This window comes from Balaenoptera ricei, chromosome 15 (genome assembly GCF_028023285.1).
Source record: "Balaenoptera ricei isolate mBalRic1 chromosome 15, mBalRic1.hap2, whole genome shotgun sequence".
Classification (NCBI taxonomy): Eukaryota; Metazoa; Chordata; class Mammalia; order Artiodactyla; family Balaenopteridae; genus Balaenoptera; species Balaenoptera ricei.
In genome coordinates, this window is record NC_082653.1 from 59,583,883 (window position 1) to 59,601,490 (window position 17,608).

Consider the following 17,608-nt stretch of genomic DNA (forward strand, 5'->3'; position numbering starts at 1 on the left):
ATCCTCCCTGTGGGCAGGCGTGGGACCCGGGGAAGGACAGGTGGGTCAGCCGTGCACGTCCCACAGCCCTCAGCATTGGGAAGGTCTGCCTTCGAGGACGCCCCAGCCATCCCGGCTGCTGTTTCAACCTGTCGGCTGCCCCGATGCCCGGCATTGTTTTCATAGGAATTTGCTCTACCAGTTTCCTGCCTCTCTCTGTGCGGATGACTGTCCCCTCACTTCCATGCTCCCGCGACCTGGGACATCCCCCTCTTCCATTCCTACCATCCCTCCCATCCCCAATCTCGACCACACTTTATCCATGTGTTGAACTGCCCTGTCCTAAAGCTGCCTGATCTCCACCCATCCTGACCTCTCACAGCCTGTTCTCCAAGGACACTGACCGTGCTGGACCCTGACCTGGTTATTTGTGGACACAGCTCTTCTTGGGCTGTTTCCCGTGAGCCTCGGCGTCCTGGTGCCCAGCCCTGGCGGCTCAGAGTCGGCCCCCGCCCAGCTGCGGAAAGGACCTATGGCCTGCTCTGTGAACAGACCCAGGCCCGGCCCTCGGCTCCTTCGGGGAGCAGGTTGATGTCAGCCCTGCTCAGCCACTGCAGCCCTGGCAGATGGGCTGGTGCCTGGTGGCAGCTGCTGTGTACCCAAGAGCCCTGAGGCATTCCCTGCAGGACACTGCAGACAGCTGTGGCCAGGCCGGAGAGAGGGACGAAGCGGCCACACCCCCACCTGCCCAGGTCCCTGCCGGCCCGGGGAGAAAGCACTGCTCCACGCTGCTCTCCTAAAGGGCACGCTCTGAGCATACCAGCGACCATCCCCTGCCTGCTGATTTCCCAAACCATGACCGGCTGGGATTCTACGGCAGCTGCCTTCTGTCTCTGGGACTCACTGGTTTGCACTAACTTTGTTTGCCAAGGCCAAATCTAGGCCTGGCCAGACACACTGGACCTTAGCAGGAAAAGAGCTGATGGTACACTAACAGAGGGGGGGCGGGGCGATGGACTGGAGCCACATCTGCCTTTTTGCCTTCATTTCCTGTGTCTTTTTTCACTACATGTTAAATGGCTCATTTAATCCCACGGGCAGGTCCTGTGTTTGAGTTTATACCGTGATGACCATTTTGGATGCCCACTCTTCCGGCTAGCTAAGGCATCCCAAACCACCCCAAAACACAGTGGCTGAAAACAGCACACACATTTATTCTGCTCACACACCTGTCTTTCGGGCAGGGCTTGGCGGGGACGGCTTGTCTCTGCCCCACTCAGTGTCAGCTGGGGTTGTCTGGAGGCTCAGTCACGCGTATGTCTGGCACCCGATGCTGCCCAGTGGCTGGGGGCTTGGTTCCTCTAAGGAAGTGGCAGGCGGACGCTCCCTGTGGGCTAGTTTGGGCTTCCTCACAGCATGGTGGCTGCGTTGAAGGGTGATCACCCCAAGAGGAAGAGAGGTTGTGGGGGCAGAGGAGACTGAGGCCATGGCGAACAGCCCTGCCCTTTCTGTAACCCAGCCTTAGAAGCTGTCACACAGCATCACTTCTGCCATATTCTGTGGCCAGTTGACGGGGACCCTCGCTCTCTTGCCCTCCCCACCCCCCTCAGCCCAACACACACAGCAGAGTCCACTTCGGCTCAAGTCCTGTCTTTCAGGAAAGGATTTTCTCTATGGCTTCCTACCATTCATTGGAAAATTCGTTATTTGGGGGTCAGCAAGGCTGAAGCACCGTGAGCCTTGCAGAGTGTTTTCCTCTGTCTCTGATCCTCTGCTCTACCCTGGGAGTCGTTTCGTAGCTGAGCTGGAATCTGGCCCTGGCCACGGCAAGCCTGGAAGGGACTTGGCAGCTTTGCTGTCTACACAGAGAGCTGCCAGGTCGGCTGCTGTTGTTTTTCACTGGGGCACGGCTGGCTCGGTCAGAAGCCCTGATCTGGGACGACCTGGCCCTCTGCTGGTGGCTGTGGGAGCTGCCTGTGCCCCAGTGCGCCAGCCCTGATGCCTGGTTCCTCAAACTCTCCTCCTCTTCCCAGTAAGTGGGTGTTGGGGGTCGGGAGGGTCAGAGGGATTCTGACCCCGCTGCCCCGCTGGCAATCCTCGCAGAAAGGTAGTGCCTTCCGCCTTGGTCCAGTGGCTCAGGGCATCAGGCCTTGTAGCTGGGCCATCACCCCTCAGGGTGTGCCTGCATTTGTGGACCTTGTAGAGTCCCCGGAACTCCCACTTGTGCAGCCACAGGAAGACAGTCTCCTTTTGATCCAGGCATCTACTGCACCCTTCAGCCAGGCGGGGTGGGCACAACTGTCCCCACTGCTTTTGGTCTGTTCAGAGGTGATAAAATGAGGTCAGAGGCTATAATTATTCATAGTAAAGACTTTAAATGATAGCTACCACTTATTAAATGAGTTGATACATGTAAAGTGCTTATCACAGCACAAGGGGCACAGTAAGTGCTCAATAAATATTAGCAAGTATTATTACTTTGTGCCAGGCACCGTGCTGAGCCCCCCCCACCCCCATTATCAAGAGGGACCACGGTGTAGGGTCAAGCATCTCAGACTCTAGAGCTAGACTGCTTGAGCTCAGTGTCCAGCTCACCACTCACTTGTGCAAATTACTTCTCTGTGCCTCAGTCTCCTCATGCGTAAAATGGGCATAATCACAGTACCTTCTTCACGGGGTTACGTGGAGATTTGATGAGCAAATATGCTGAGAACAAGAGCCTGGCATCCAGTTCCCTGCGTGTGGGCTGTCATTGTTACACACATGCGTGTGTTTCATTCTCACCTCTGCCTGGAATGTTCTCCCAGCTCTTCACACGGCCTGCAGGACTCAGTTTAAAGGACAGCTCCCTATCCTGTCACTAGTTTATCTTTTTCACACTTATTTGTCTGCTCTTGTCCTAGGATGTGAGCTCCAAGAGGGCAAGTAACCTGTCTGTTTGTTCACTGCTGTGCAGAGGCACCCTCTGCACCCAGCAAGGTGCCTGCACATAGTAAGGGCTCGATAAATGTTTGTGGAATGAACAAGTAATCCTCACCACAACTTTGCTTTCTTTATTTGCTGTATTCATGCCACAAATATATAGTGACACCGTGGTGTACTCAATAAAATGCTCAAGGTCCCTGCTCTGTTAAATCTTGCATTTTAGTAAATTAAAAAAACTCCCTGGGCAGGGCTGTCGAGTGCGGTTGGGCAGTCTGTGCACTGCACAAGGCGCCTGGACAAGGGAGCAAATGGGGGCTGCAATCCAGTCTGGGCTCTGCTTGCCAAGCTGTGAGTCCTGGTGTGGAGCAGTGTCTGCCCAGAGGGGCACCTTTGTCATTAACACAAACTCATGAGGTGGGTAAATGACAGTCCCCATTTCACAGATGTGACTTGCCTAAGGTCACACTCCTATAAAAGAGGGAGTCAAGATACAAACTCCACTTCTGACTTCTCTGGAGGGTCACTCTGCAGGCATAGGCACCGGGCGCTGGAATTGCTCCCCATTTGCTGGGTGGGAGAAGTGATGCCCAGAGGAATCAAGGCAGATGACGTCCGGAGTCACACTGTCCATTGATGGCATGATTCCACGTTCAGTGGACTTCAGGGCCATGCACCTTTTAAACCCTTGCCTTTCCCCTCAGGCCTCTCTCCCAAAGAAATGTCTCCCTTCTCCCACTCCCCTTTTTCTTGAATGCCTTCCATTCACATTTCTTAGCAACCCTTCTTAGAATCACATGAAGACAGGTGGTATGTAACTGCCTTCTCTTGAGTTCTGCCGGACCTTTCCTCTCCCACACCTTGGTCTCCTCACCTGTAGAATGGAGCTGATCACCCATTCCTTGTTCAACACAGTATATACATGAAGGTACTTTGAAAAGCATCAGCTGTTCTGCAAACTGGGGAGAATTGCTGCACGTGGACCCAACTTCAGTCGTTCGTTTGCTCCTTCCCTCCCCCGCCCACTCCCCTCATCTTTAGGGGAGGTCTACCATGTGCCCAGCATGGGGGATCCCCACCTCCCACTGCTCTGGGATTCAGGCCTGATTTTCAGCTTGGCCACCAGGCCTTTCCCACCACAACCAAGGTGGGCCCTGGCTTGTCAGTCTCCTGGAAGCCAGGAGGGGGCCGGGTTGGGACTCCGACACCAACGCAGCTTGGACAGACTCTCCAAACCCCACTGGATCTCCAACTGGGGAGGCCCTGACCCTTCTGCCCTTTGTCAACCATGAGGTTCTGCATCAGGACTCCTTTATGGAATCTCAAAGGAAAAGAACAAAACAAACACCCCCCACCTCCGCAGGGCCCCAGGGGTTGGAGTTGCATACATTTTTTTAATTGAAAGAAGTTAGCCTCCTAAGTATTGCTTTTACAGGTTTATCGAAGTCAGGCATTCATACCACTCACATTTTCGAAAAATATTTCTGGCTGGAGGAATGCTGTCCCCGTTGCAATGTATCAGTTCTGGCAACTTGATGGAGAGCAAACAATTTGAAATGAATGAGTCAAAACCCAACCCTCAGCCCCCGAGGTGTTCTTCTTTTCCTTCTGAGTCACTCTCTGAAACAGTTCCTGCATCTAAGCCCGGCCTCGGGCCAAACCCCATTGGGCTTAGAGCTCCACTGGCATCAAACAGAGTTGGGAGTCGCTTTTGTGTGTGAAGTGTCCACTCCGAAGGTTAAGTGGGAGAAGCAGATGCAGTCGAGGGTGAAGAGCAGGGAGGCAGACTCTGGCTGGGTTCCTGTAAACATCCATTGCAACGGCGAAAGCTCGGAAGCCAAGGCAAGGCCGTTTGCGCGACGCTGCAGGCGGGCAAGGTCTCCGGGCACCCCTGCCTTACCCTTTGGGCAGGGGCACGTGCCTTCTGGACCTCGGCACCCAGTCTCAATCTCTCTGTCCCACCATCCTGGGTCTGGACGGGCACCTCTCTGTTGGCACAGGGCTTTCGAGGGGAGCAGGCCTAACAAGAGGGACAAAGGGGTGTTACCAGTACAGAAGCACCGCCCCACCACCCAATAGGAGGCTCGAATTTGGGGAACCACCAGAAACCTCAGGCTGGGGGTGTTGTCCTATAATTTTTTATTAAAATTTTTTTATGAATGTGTCTGATTTCTAAGTACCCTAGGCAGGAGAAGCGGTGCAATTTCACCTGGGAGAGGAAGGACTGTCAATATCTTGGGAGATAACCCCCAGGAGGGGGATCCTGGGACCTGAGGAAGGAGGGCAGCCTGCTCCAGGGTCACCCGGGGTCTGCTGGCTTACTTGAGCTCTAGGGCAGCTGAGTCAGCTCTGGGGAGTGGGCAGGGCTTGGCGGCAGCTCCCACCTTGCCCGGAAAATGCTTCGCAGCCTACAGGAAGGCTGCGGCCACAGCCAAGCTACTCAGCAGCCCCACTTGGCTCGTTCTCCCGGGACACAGCATCATCCCCAGTGCCTGGCTCCCTGCAGGTCCTCACTTACTGCCCCTTTCTCTCTCTAGGTCCAGCCGGGTGCTAATATGTTTGCAGCATCTCATATTCCCACGCCCACCCGCCCTACAGCCCCCACAAGCCCCACCCCAGTTCTGAGCCTCACCTCTGCCAGCTCAGACTACTTCCGCAAATGTCATCGAGCATCAGATAAAACTTACACATTAAACACAACATGTATTATTGTTCATCAGGCGCTGCTGCTATTTGGGGCAGGACAATTCTCTGATGAGGTGGGGGCGGGGGTGACCCCATTCTGGGCACTGCAGGAGGTTTAGTAGCATTCCTGGTCGCTGACTGCTACGTGGCAGTAGCATTCCCAGTCCCTGTGACAACTAAAAATGCCCCCTCACCCCATTTCCAGGGGCCACCCAGCGGGGCAGAACTGCTTCCACTGAGAACCATGAATCTCCCCATTTTACAGGCTAAGAAACAGAGGTTCAGGGAAGCCAAGTGACCTGTCTAAGGCTGCATAACTGTGACAAGCAGGGCTGGCAGTGGACTAGTGACAGCGATGCAAACAATCACAGTCAGGGCAGCTACCACTTCCTGAGCTTTTACTGTGTGCCACAAGCCCCAGGCAGAGCATGGGTGCCTCACCCCATTTCCTCCACTCACCCTCCCGAGGCAGACTGACCTGGCAGCTTCCGCCTGCAGGGACACCCCTCCTTGCCTGAGGCCTCTCCACCTCTAGAGTCTGCTTGGGCCCCAGGCTGCAAGTGCAGGCAGAGCTCCCCATAGCTGCCTTCCAACCAGTGATGGCCAGAAAGCTGGTGGATCAATACCCCAGCTCTCTCACCCAGCAGCTGGGATGACTCTGAGGCATATTCTCCATCTACACTGGTTCCCAGAGGTCCCGAGCAGGACTGAGCCCAGGGCTGCGGTGGTAACCTGCTAGATGACACATCCCTTCCCTGTCTCACTGCCCCCCTCCCCACCAGTAGTTCCTGGGATCACCTCCCAAGTAAACAATTTGCACTTGAATCCTCGTCCCAGGGTCCCAGGGTCTGCTCCCCGGAGAGCATGCCTGAGATGGAGCATTACAAAGGCCATTTCGGTCAACCCTCCTAACACCCCAGGAGTTAGGTACTATAATGATTCCATTTTACAGATGAAGACACTAAGGTTCAGAGAGGGTAAGAAACTTGTCTAAGGATGCTCAGCTCTCCAGGGCTTTGTCCTACTGGAGATCTTAAACACTACATAATCTCATACCTCCTGTGTGCCATGTCCTGAGCTGAGTGCTGGGGACCCTGAGATGAGTGCAGCCTCTGCCTTTGACACACAATCTAGTGAGCAATTTTAGCCCAAGTTAACACACTGACGCCGGGAAGAAGCACAGGAGATGGATGGAGCCCAGGGTCTGGGGAAGGCTGTGCACGAAGGACACACCAGGTAGAGGGAAGGCTGGTGACCAGGTCGTGGAACCTCCTGTAGTTTGGTTTGCGGTGGAGAGTAAGGTGTTGAAGGCTGGCCATGGGGGAGACATGGCTGGAGAGGTGAGCAGGGGCCAAATTTCTTGTGTCCTCTGCCAGATTCATCTCCTAGGGTCAGCTAGGAACATGCCCTTCCACTACTCAGAGATCTTCCTCGCCTCCCACTGATGACACACGCAAGTCCTCTCATCCTTGGGCCCCATCCGGTCTCCCCACTGGACCTGGTAGGCAGGAGGGGAAGCCGGGGCTAAACCAGAGCATCGGAGAGCTCGGCCCTCCAGAAGGGTGTTTGTGGGTTCCCCTCTTGTCCTGCCAGGAGCCCACCTTTTGCTGACCTCCCTCCTCCAAGGAGACTCTGGGGTTCCCTGTTGGGGTCAGCAGTGGTGCTCCCGAGAGCCCTGGCATCCAGGAGACTGGAGCAGAACTGTTTATTCCGATACAGCATTACCAGGGCTCACTGCGCACTCTCCAAGGCAGGGGATGGTACTTGAGCCCATCTCAGACCTGGGCAGAAGGGCTGTTAGAGAACATGGGACCACCCCTTGGAACAGGGACTCACTCCCCTCCCAATGCTCGTGATAGCAAACGGCGTTGAGTCCCAGGCAAGCGTCACTATGGCTGGCGCGACTCTGTCACACGTGCTAACCTCCGATCGGAACAGGTGCAGAGCCTTGCAGGTGCCGGCTCCAGCTGGAATTCACTAACGCCCTCTTGTTCTCATTGTTTATCTGTAGGGTCACCTTCTATTTATGGCGAATGATGCCAGTTTTCCATTTCTGATAGTAATACTATAAAGTTCCTCTTTTTCCACATCATTAACTTCACTTTAAAAAAAGCCTCCGGTTTAAAGACAATAACTGCATAAATAACAGTTCAGGCAACGAGCAGATAGAGCAAAAACTGTTGATGGTGTCATATGAGGTTTGGGAGACCCTGATCTGAGCTGGTCACTCCACAGAGAATGAGGGGGCCCAGAGAGGGCGGTGACCTGCCCTAAGCCACACAGCACACTGAGGACGGAGATGTGGCCCCAGGCCTCTGTATCTGTGGCTGGAGGATGTCCTGGGTCCTCTCCTCTGTGCCACACACCATGGCTGTTAAAGGTCAATCCCTTTGTTCCTTTGACTTGCAGGTCTGGTCTCATAGCAAACCAGCTGACATTTATCAAGCACCTGCGCTTACCTTGTACTATCTGCTTTAACTCATGGCTTAGCTCATTTATTCCTCAAAACAACCCTAGGAGGCGGGGCCAAGGAGGACCATCATCCCTGAATTTCAGATGGGGCTCAGAGAGGTTACGCTTGTGACTGAGCAATGTCACGCAGCTCATAAATGGCAGAGCCAGGGTTTGAACCTCCGTGGTCTGAGCAACGTCTATCTCAGTTCCCCTCAGCATCTAGTTCATCTGTTTCCTTGGGCATCAGAAGCCCCGGGCTGAGAAGCATCCTGAGGCTGCTGCTTAAGAGTCCAGGCAGTGGGCTCTCCAACCTCCTAACATCCTTAGAGCATGACTCACCAGCTATTGGCTTTAGCTGTTTTTTCTTTCTTTCTGAAACTGTAACCTTTCATTCCAGGCCACTCCCCAGAGCTGGACCGAAGGAGTGGCTGGCTGACTGGTCTGTCAGCCGAATAACAGTTGGGCACTTGATCCATTTTAAGAAGCAATGTCTCAGCTGGATACCTCTGTGGAGATGCTGCCTAGTTTGATTTGGCTTAAGGGAGAAAATGACCTTGTGTCTTAAAGGTGCTGGTGGGATGACGCTCTGGACCTGCTGGAAGAGGATTCTTTTTGCAGTTGGGCCGTCCCACTGTCCTGCTCCTATGGGGTAGCCAGGGCAAGGTCTGGAATTGGCCCATCTCGAGTCATTCTGGCTCTGCCCCTTCCTAGCTGTGTGACCTCAGGCAAGTCACCTCATCTCTCTGGGGCTGTGTCCCCATCTGAAAAAATGCCTACCTCATCTGGCTGTCTGTTATGAGGATTACATGAAATTGTGTTGGTGGAATGCCTGCAATAGCCGGCACACACGGCCCCTCCCCTCCGTGTCCCCACCTGGTCCCAGCTAGAGAACACACAGGGCGGGGGCGGGGGGTCTCCTCAGTGCAGGGGGCCTTCTGAAAGGGGCAGCCCTTTCCTCCTCCAAAGACCTTGCCTGCTGGATGCCCACTGCTATTCCTCTTAACGTACCAACCAGCCAATTAAAGTGGCTAAAGACAGATGTCACCCAGATATGATCTGCCCACTGTCTCCATTGCCGTCTCAGCGCCGGGCCACGCAACAGGAAGGCCTCTGCCTTGTCTGGCTGACGAGCGGGTGGCCTGAAGGGGTGGGAAAGGAGATGCTGCCTGTCTGCCTGGGTCCAGGTTCCTGATGGAAGCCAGCGTCCTGGCCGGTTTCTCCAGAGTTTCCGGATTATATGTCAGCTGTTGACGCTCCGCAGCCGTGGGTTCTGTGAAGGTTCTTGGTCCAGTACGTGTCTCCAGCTGGCCTGCGCCCCACGCTCAGTGAGGCCTCCTGAAGGGCAGCATCTGCCCAACACCTTCGTGAGTCCTGTCACAGCCAAGAACCACCTGGACTCCTATTTATTTAGTATTTTAAGTCAAGGCACTTTTTCCCTCAAACTCCAAAATTTTAAAAGGAAATCTTTATGTCACTATCATGAATAAAAAATAGTATCATTTATCATAAACAGAAAGCAACACTAAAAACAAATGATGAAAATGAAACCACTAACTCTAGTCAGATACCACTGGCCTGCAAAAAAGGGAGCCTGGGCCTGGTTTCTCTGCTCAAAAGGGAAAGGTAGCAAGTGCCCAAGAGGGGGCAGGACACCGACAGGTGGGTTGCACTAGGCTTTGGCGTATTCACTGCCTCCCGGGGAAGCCTGTGACCTGAGGACGCCTGAGGACCTCACGCAGGGAAGCACTGGGAGTGTGGCCAGGAGGCCCCACTCGCCCACCTCACAGCTTGGTATCTAGGGCAAGTCCCTGAACCTCCCCTAGCCTCAGTTTTCCGCCCTGTCTAATGGAGCTAATGAGCGCTGTGCTGCCTGCTTCATGGGGTGACGCTCAGGGGAAGCTAAGTCCTCTGTCAGGAAGGACTCCCAGGAGTGGAGCCTGCCCCTTTGGGGGTGACTGAAACTGGAACCAGCTCCCAGACACCCCCAGGCTTGGGGCACGGTCTGACAGCTATGAGGGCACCAGCATCACCTGGGCCCCCAGGCACCAGTTATCACGGCTCTCAGGCTCCTTCGAAGGCTGCCCACACAGACACACCCTCCTTGGTAATTGGCCCTCACACAGAGGAAGGGGGCCTGAGAAAGGGGAAGGCTTCCCCGGGCCAAGCCCCCTCTGGGTCTGACACACCACCAACACTGATGGCATCATTAAGAACCGACTACACGACCATCAGCATCTCATCTAATGTGCACGAGCCCTTCAGCAGGTACTAACTACTATCCTCCCCATTTTACAGAGAAGGAAACTGAGGCTTGGGGAGGTGAAGTCACTTGTCCAAGGTGTTGGTGGAGCTGGGATTTAAACCCAAGTCTGTCTGACTTCAAAGCCTCGAAGCACCAGTCTTAGGGGGTACATGGAGATGGCCTGAGATAACACTGAGACACACCCAGTGAGCTAGTGATTGGTTTTTTGGTTCTTAGCCAATCTTTATGATTACTTGGACAAGAAAGTTTCACTTTGGTGCTAGAGTTTATCACGTGACAGTTGCTAACCTGACTTTTTAACAAAGAACCAGGGGCCCTGCGCCTTTAGCTGGCTTCAGTATTTGGCCAGAAGTTAATGACTTTGGCACTTAGTATTTTTATCCATGCCAAGTGATGCTGGTTTTCTCTTTTCAGTGACATAAACATTCTTTTAAAAATAAATTCACACACAAAAAGTAGATTTTTAAAAAAGGAAGCACTAAAACGAGTGTACTTAAACTATAAAGGGAAGAACAGTAACTTTGCAGTGGAGAGAGCTGGCAGACAAGACCTTAGCCAAGTGGTCAGCATTAACATCACCAGTAATGAGGCTGACAGACATCACGTGTCCCCCAGTACGATGCACTCAGAAGGACACACACTCACTTCTCTGTGGTATTCCTGCCAAAAATGCACCATCTGAATCTAATCTCAAGAGTAAACACCAGACAAACCCAAACTGAGAGAAAATCTACAAAATACCAGACTTGTACTCTTGGACTCCCCTGGCAGTCCAGTGGTTAAGACTCGGTGCTTCCACTGCAGAGGGCACAGGTTCGATCCCTGGTCCGGGAACTAAGATCCCACATGCCGCGCAGCGCACCCAAAAAATAAACAAAAAAAATTTAAAAACACCAGACTTGTACTCTTCAAAAATGTCAATGTCATGAAAGATACACACAGACTGAGGGACTGTTCAGACTGAAGACGGCACAAGAGACGTGACAAGTGATACAAAGTGTGATCTGGGGTTGGATCCTGGACCTCAACTCCCTCCCGCCCCCGCCCACCCCTTTTTATTGTGAAAGGACACTATTGGGACAATTGATGCAATCTGAATAGTCATAGCTTAGATTGGTCATACGATTGTATCAACGTTACATTTGCTGATTTTGACAGTTGTATTGTGATTATGTAAGTGAATGTCCTTGTTCTAAGGCAATACACACTGAAATATTTAGGAGAAAAGGAACATAATGTCTGCAATCCATTTTCAAAAATGGTTCAGAAAAATATATATACATGTACGCACAGAGTGAGCATTTTGCATACATGAGCAAATGTGGCAAATGTGAATTGACGCAATTGGTGCATTTTTTGCGAAGTGTATAAGGGAATTCTTTGCAACTTTTGTGTAATTATGAAATTATCTCAAAATAAAGTTTAAAAAAAAAAACCTCAGAAAAAGGAGAGTACATATGAGGCAGGCCTGGCAGAGCCAGGTGAGTGGTATTCCAAGGATGGAGGTTGGGAGTCCCTCTCTGGAGGCCCCCTGCACCCTCCCTCAGCACTGGGTCAGAAGGCTCAGCTGTCTCACTCGCTTTGTACCCCTGGCCCCTCACTGTCCCTTTCTGAGCCTCAGTTCCTTTATTTGAGAGATGGGGATGAGGATGCCTGTCCCTTTTATTGTGATCTTGGTTTCCCAAAAGCAAACTATGCTTTCAGGAGTCCCAGGGCGGACAACAGCAGATAAACCAGGAATACAAACGGTCAAGTTGATAGGAGCCCTTCATTTCTTCATTCAATAAAACAGATGCAAGGGCTGTGAGCATTTGCCTTGGATGAAATCTCCAGTTTGCATAACTCAGGCACAAGGGAGCAGGAGCCCTGGCATCTCAGTTGTCTTGAGACACAGATTGGGGTCTCCTCCTTTCTAAAACGGCACCCAGCACACTTCCAAGGGAGCCTCACGTCAGGACAGAGGTGGAGAGTCAGCTGGGCCTGGGGGTGCACGTGCCTTCCCTCGTTACCACCATGTCTTTCACCTGGACGACAGCCACAGCCTCCCACCTGGCTCCCCTGACCCCACCCCCCCCGGAGCTCCACTGTCTCCAAGGGAGGTTTGGGTTTCTGAGCAGGGAAGCCATATGCCGAACCTGGGTGTTCGGCTGATGGCACAGGCCACAGATTGGCACCAAGGGACCAGGGCAGGCAGATCAGGAAGGAGCAGCTGTAGCGCCCAGTCGGGACCCTGACGCCAGGGAAACCCTGTAGTAAGTAGACTAGTCTGGTTACCCTTAGCTCCAAATCTGGCCTCCACCAGGCCACGCTGAATGTGGCAGCAACGCTTTCCAGTCTCTCCATTTCCAGCACAGAGAGGCTCCTCTCCCAAAGCCCTCCCTCCGTGGCAAGAGAGGGCTGGCAGGCACCAGCTGCTTTCATCAGGAACCAGGACAAATCAATCCAGCTGAGCTGCCTCCACACCGGAACCACTGGGAAGTGAGGACCCTCCCCAGTTCCTGGGCCAGCCCCAGCGGTCCCTTCTCCCGAGAAGGTGGGATTCCCTGATCCCCACTCCCTGCTCCTGGGCAACGATGAACACTCTAGGAAGACCACAGAGCCACAGCTTTCCTGGGCTCCAGGCCTGGTGGCCTTTAGAGACCACGGGGCAGTGGGAAAGGTCTCTTGAGCATCCCAGGCCAGCAAGGCAGAGTGGGAAGTCTGTCCTGGTCGTCCAGACCGGGACCCACCCAGCACTCAGGCAGCTAGTCCTCTTTTGCTCATTGTGGCACATAAATATTCATGCATGAGTGTATGTGCAGGTTTATACATTCACAAGGGACTCACTGTACACACTTTCCATTATGTCTGACTGTTAATAATAATAGTGGTTAATTTTAATATATCACTTACATACACGGGACGGTCTAAGAGCTTTACATCTATCTCATTCAATCCTCAGAACGAGGTAGATTTTCATTATCCCCGCTTTATAGAAGAAGAATCTGACACATGGGGAGATACGTAGCATGCCCAAGGTCACAACAAGGATTGGGATCTGAACCTAGGTCATCTGAATCTAGGGACTTTGTTCCTCATCATGACCCTAATACTGCCTCCTTAAATAGGTGCTCAACAAAGGTTTGAGGAACTGAATTATGTGGAAAAAAGAGAAAAGAGAAAGAGAGGGAGTGAAATGAGTGCAGCTTTCATCTTGAGATCACCCCAGTCCCCAGTGCCTGGCGTGCCCACGCCCTTAGTCAGTGTTTCCTGGATCGGCCTGTGTGTAACATCAGATTGTGTCTACGTGAGAAAGAGCGAGAAGGAGCGAGATTTGACTACCAGTGTTCCTCTGCTTATGCAAAGGGGCCAGGAGAGGAGGTGCAGTCAGATCATCTTTAATCTTTCCCACAGGCTTTTCCTGCTGCTAGCCACCCCTCCCCGACCCGAATCTGGTGGCTTGGATCTGGGGCTGAGCGAGCAAATGCTGTGCGTGGTTCCCACTATTTCTCCAGGGACGAGTATTTCCCACAGCCCCAGGCCTCCCCACCTGCCAGAGTCAGGCCCTGTCACTTTGAGAGCTTTGCAAGGTTGTCCCTGAGACACACTTCCTGGTGTTTCTGCTCCAACAGTGTTTGCTGCAAAGTATGCCAAAGCATTTGGGCTTCAGTTTTTGCTTCAGAGTATGCCAATGTTTTCATTTGGAAGGGGAAGTGTTTCTGTTGATGTGGTGAAGAGATAAAATAAGACTTTCTTCACCAAGTTACACTGACTGAAAGTCAAGAGCTTGGCTTGGGGGCAGGGATTCATCTTAAGAATCCCCAGGGCCTGGCAGAAGAGCAGGGCTAACGTTTGTTGAATGACCCAATGAGTGAATATGCAAAGGGCCTAGAACCAGGTGTGGTATATGCTCAATACTCAGTACAGGTTCTGAACAGATCCCATAGGTTCTACCTCCAAAAGGTGTTCTTGGTCTCTGTGTGTTTCTCCACCTTCACTAACTTTGCCTCATCCAAGCCTACATCATCTCTGGCCTGAGCAACTAACCAGCTCCTAACTGGCTTCCCTATTTCCGCACTTGCCCCTACGGCTCATCTTGCCCACAACCGCCAGTCCTCTTTGCAAAATGCGGACTGGAATTGTGTCATCCCCTGCCTAAAACCTTCTGATGGCCTCCCATCGCTCGTGGCCGGGCCTCCCAGGTCCTGCATGATCTGGCCTTGCCCACCCCACTGACTTCTGGGGCTGCTCTTCTGTCACACTGGCCTCCTTTTAGTTGCTGGAAGAACCAACTCTCTCCCCTGCCCCTCCCCCTCCACGTACTTGGCACTAGCGGGTCCCACTGCCTGGAGAGCTTTTCTCCACATCTTTACATGTGGCACCTTCCATCAATTTAGGGCTCAGCTCAAAGGTGTCATTTCCTCAGAGAGGCCTTCTCTGAAGCCCCTGTCTGAAGCAGCCCATCTCCAGTCTTCTGTTTCACTTACCCAGGCATTTACTGAGCACCTACTAGATGCCAGGCGCTGTTCTAAGTGCCGAAATAGTAATGAACACAATAGAGGATGCCATGCCTTCTTACATGCCTTCAGAGCTCTCAAAAAATCTCACTGCCGTGTTTGGGAACCTGCTTATCTTTCTCACGAAGTGCCAGGAGGGCTGGCGCTGAGTCTGTCTTGTTCACTGTGTTCACCCACCAAGCACATTAGGTACTCAGTAAATATCTGTTTAATAAAAGAACAAATTGATGGATGGATGGCAGGCAGGCAGGCCAACGGGTTAGGTATGCAGAGCAGCTGACACATGCTCCACCTGGCACTTGGCCCTGGCTAAGGTCTCCCTGAGCTCAAATGAAGCTTTCTTCAAAGAAATCTCACTGTCAGCCCCTCAGGTTGACACTGCTAGTGGGTCCTGCCCACCTTGCATCACCCTCTGACTATGGTCATCTTGGCTAAGATAGGCAAGGAGAGGGGGGTAAACGTAGCATGCTTGGGGTGAGTGACATTAGTGTCCATTTTCCAAAAGGAGCCCTTGTGACTTCCCTGGCGGTCCAGTGGTTAAGACTCCATGCTTCCACTGCAGGGGGCACGGGTTCGATCCCTGGTCAGGGAGCTAAGATCCCACATCCCACATGCCGAGCGGCCAAAAAAAAAAAAAAAAAAAAAAGTAAAAGGAGCCCTTGCCCACCACCTCAGTATCCCCCCGCCACTGCCACTCAGGACCTGTGCCTAGCACCGTCCAGCTGAGGGGTTGAGCCGAGGAATTCCTTCCCATCCCATGAACCCTCACCAGGCCCTCTCTCATCTAGTCCAGCTGCCTCTCTTCCTTGCTGTGACTTTGGCCAAATCTTCCTCCTTTCTGGATCTTCATTTCCCTCCCAGAAACACACAAGGTGGGGCTGGATACAGCTTCCTGGTGGCAGCTCAGAGGCAGGACTTTAACACCTCAGTGCAATGATCCTGTGGTCCCTTCTTCCGCTAGTCCAAGAGCCCCTTGAGTTTGCCTTGCAAACACTGCAGGCAAAGCCACCCCAGCACCAACCCCCCCCCCCGCTGGCCTGGTCTGTGAAAGCAGCCTGCGAAACTGGCAGCCCCTGAAGATTTGAGCTGCGGCACCCTGAAATCTGACTCCAAAACGGCAGCCAAGCCAAGGCCAAAGGAAGTACAGGGTTCTCTGCTGAAGGGGGTTTCTCCTCTCACAGCATCAGCCTGGAGCCCTTGCTCTCAGTCCCCACCCAGTCCCCAAGGGGCCACAGGACAAAGGTGATCAGTGCCTGGTTTCCTACCTCTTTTAACACTGCAAGTCTTTATCCTTCCAGGACTAATGAGAATCCCCCAAAAGCCAAGGTCACCATCAAGACAGGTTAAGGATGGGGGGAGGAGTTGACAGGCCTGTCTCAAATGGATCTGGGTGCAAAGGCTTTGACAGTTGGTACTACAGCTAACCAAGAAGCGACTTAGGTCCTGCCTCCCTTCCCTTCTTCAACAGCTGTCACCTTCGCTAAGGGAAAGCTTTCCTGCCCTAACTAAGGTCCTAAGAAGAGTCCAGCCATTCCTGGCATCCAAACAGACCTGGAAGAGGTGGATGGAGAAATCAGAAGCCTGGGGGGGGGGGGGTGTCCGGCTTGGGATGCCTCCCTCTTCCTCGCCAGCGCCCCAACCCGCCCTCATCCTGCGCAGAGGGCACTTACAGGCCTCGGAGGCCGAAGAGGGCCTCGTCCTGGGGGTCCCATCCCTGGCCAGACGGTGCCCTCAAAACAGCAGCGGCGGCATAATTCGTGCGCCGGTCCGGGCCGAGGGTTGCGGGTCGTGGGGAGAGCGGGGGACAGCAGTCAGGCCTACTCCAAGTAACCATCGAAGACGTCGAGCTCCGAGTCGGCATCGTAGAGGCCCGAGCCGGGGTCGGAGAGCACGCCGAGGTCCACGAGCGCCTGGTCCATGTCCTCGGGCAGGAATACGAGGCCCACGTTGAGGACGATGTACTCCATGAGGAAGGCGTAGTATAGGATCAGCACATTGACGAAGAACAGGCCCACGTAGAACATAGAGGGCAGCAGGGGCGGCGGCACGGAGGGGACCAAGGGGCCCAGCGCGTCCAGGTGGGCCGCGACCCGGGCGCCGGGCATGCAGGGGGCGGCGAGGGCGGCGGCGGCCCGGCGATCCCAGCGAGCTCAGCCGCTGCGGCGCCCGGGCGGCCGGCGAGAGGGCAGCTCAGCCATCCAGGGGCGCCCCGGGGCTGGCCGAGGCAGCGCTGGGCCCCGGCGGTGCACCCCCGGGGATGCGCGTCGGCCCCTGCGGAGGCGCCCCGGTCCCCGAAACGTGCCAGGAGGGTCACCCCACCCCCAGAGGTGCCCACACGGCACTGTCGATCCGCCCAGCGGTCAGGCGGGCACCCCTGAAGTGGCCGGCAGCGGCCCGGCTCCTCCGATGCTCCCCGCTGCCGCTCACGGGCCCTCGCAGCGCCTGCGGGGACCCCACCGCAGCTCAGCGTCAAGGGCCAGTCCCGGCGACGGTCTCTTCAGCCGCGCCCGGCCGTTCCCCGAGCCCCCTGCGCACCCACGAAGGCGCAGCACCCATTGCTGCGACCGCCGCGTCGTCCTCCTGGTAGCGTTCCGAGCACCGCCTCCGGAGCAGCCCCGCGCTCATTGGCCCACCGCCCCCTGCCCTCGCTCATTGGCTTCCCCAACGTCCGAGCTCACTGGCCCGAGCCGTCCGGGGGCGGGTACCGCCTCGCTCCGCCCCTAGAGCCACTGGCTTCTGAGTTGCTTTACTAGTTCCGGATTCAGGGCCGATCTCGAATCCAATTCGCTCTGCGAATCCGCGACAGAGT

At 54.2% G+C, this 17,608-nt stretch overlaps 2 protein-coding genes across 7 annotated transcripts in view; one reads left to right on the forward strand and one right to left on the reverse strand.

The window, feature by feature from the left end:
• LOC132349780 (MHC class II transactivator-like) overlaps nt 1-3,114 on the forward strand; it is a 43,854-nt gene extending 40,740 nt beyond the window's left edge. For 4 of the 6 annotated variants that reach the window (XM_059898528.1, XM_059898526.1, XM_059898527.1 and 1 more), the window contains one exon: nt 67-3,114. The gene's annotated coding sequence lies outside the window, so the exon portion shown is untranslated. The remainder of the gene's footprint in view (nt 1-66) is intronic. The other 2 variants (XM_059898524.1, XM_059898525.1) reach the window with 1 other exon arrangement.
• Nucleotides 3,115-4,275: 1,161 nt separating this feature from the next.
• On the reverse strand, nt 4,276-16,966 carry DEXI (Dexi homolog). The gene is made up of 2 exons (XM_059898530.1): nt 16,470-16,966; nt 4,276-4,921 (listed from the first exon to the last, which is right to left on the reverse strand). The coding sequence occupies exon 1, from the start codon at nt 16,902-16,904 to the stop codon at nt 16,617-16,619; it is 288 nt and encodes a 95-aa protein (XP_059754513.1). The 5' UTR covers nt 16,905-16,966; the 3' UTR covers nt 4,276-4,921; nt 16,470-16,616.
• Between the last annotated feature and the right edge of the window lie 642 nt (nt 16,967-17,608).

Coding starts and splice junctions, on each gene's coding strand:
- DEXI (XM_059898530.1), bottom strand. CDS start 16,904: ATGCCCGGCGCCCGGGTCGCGGCCCACCTGGACGCGCTGGGCCCCTTG.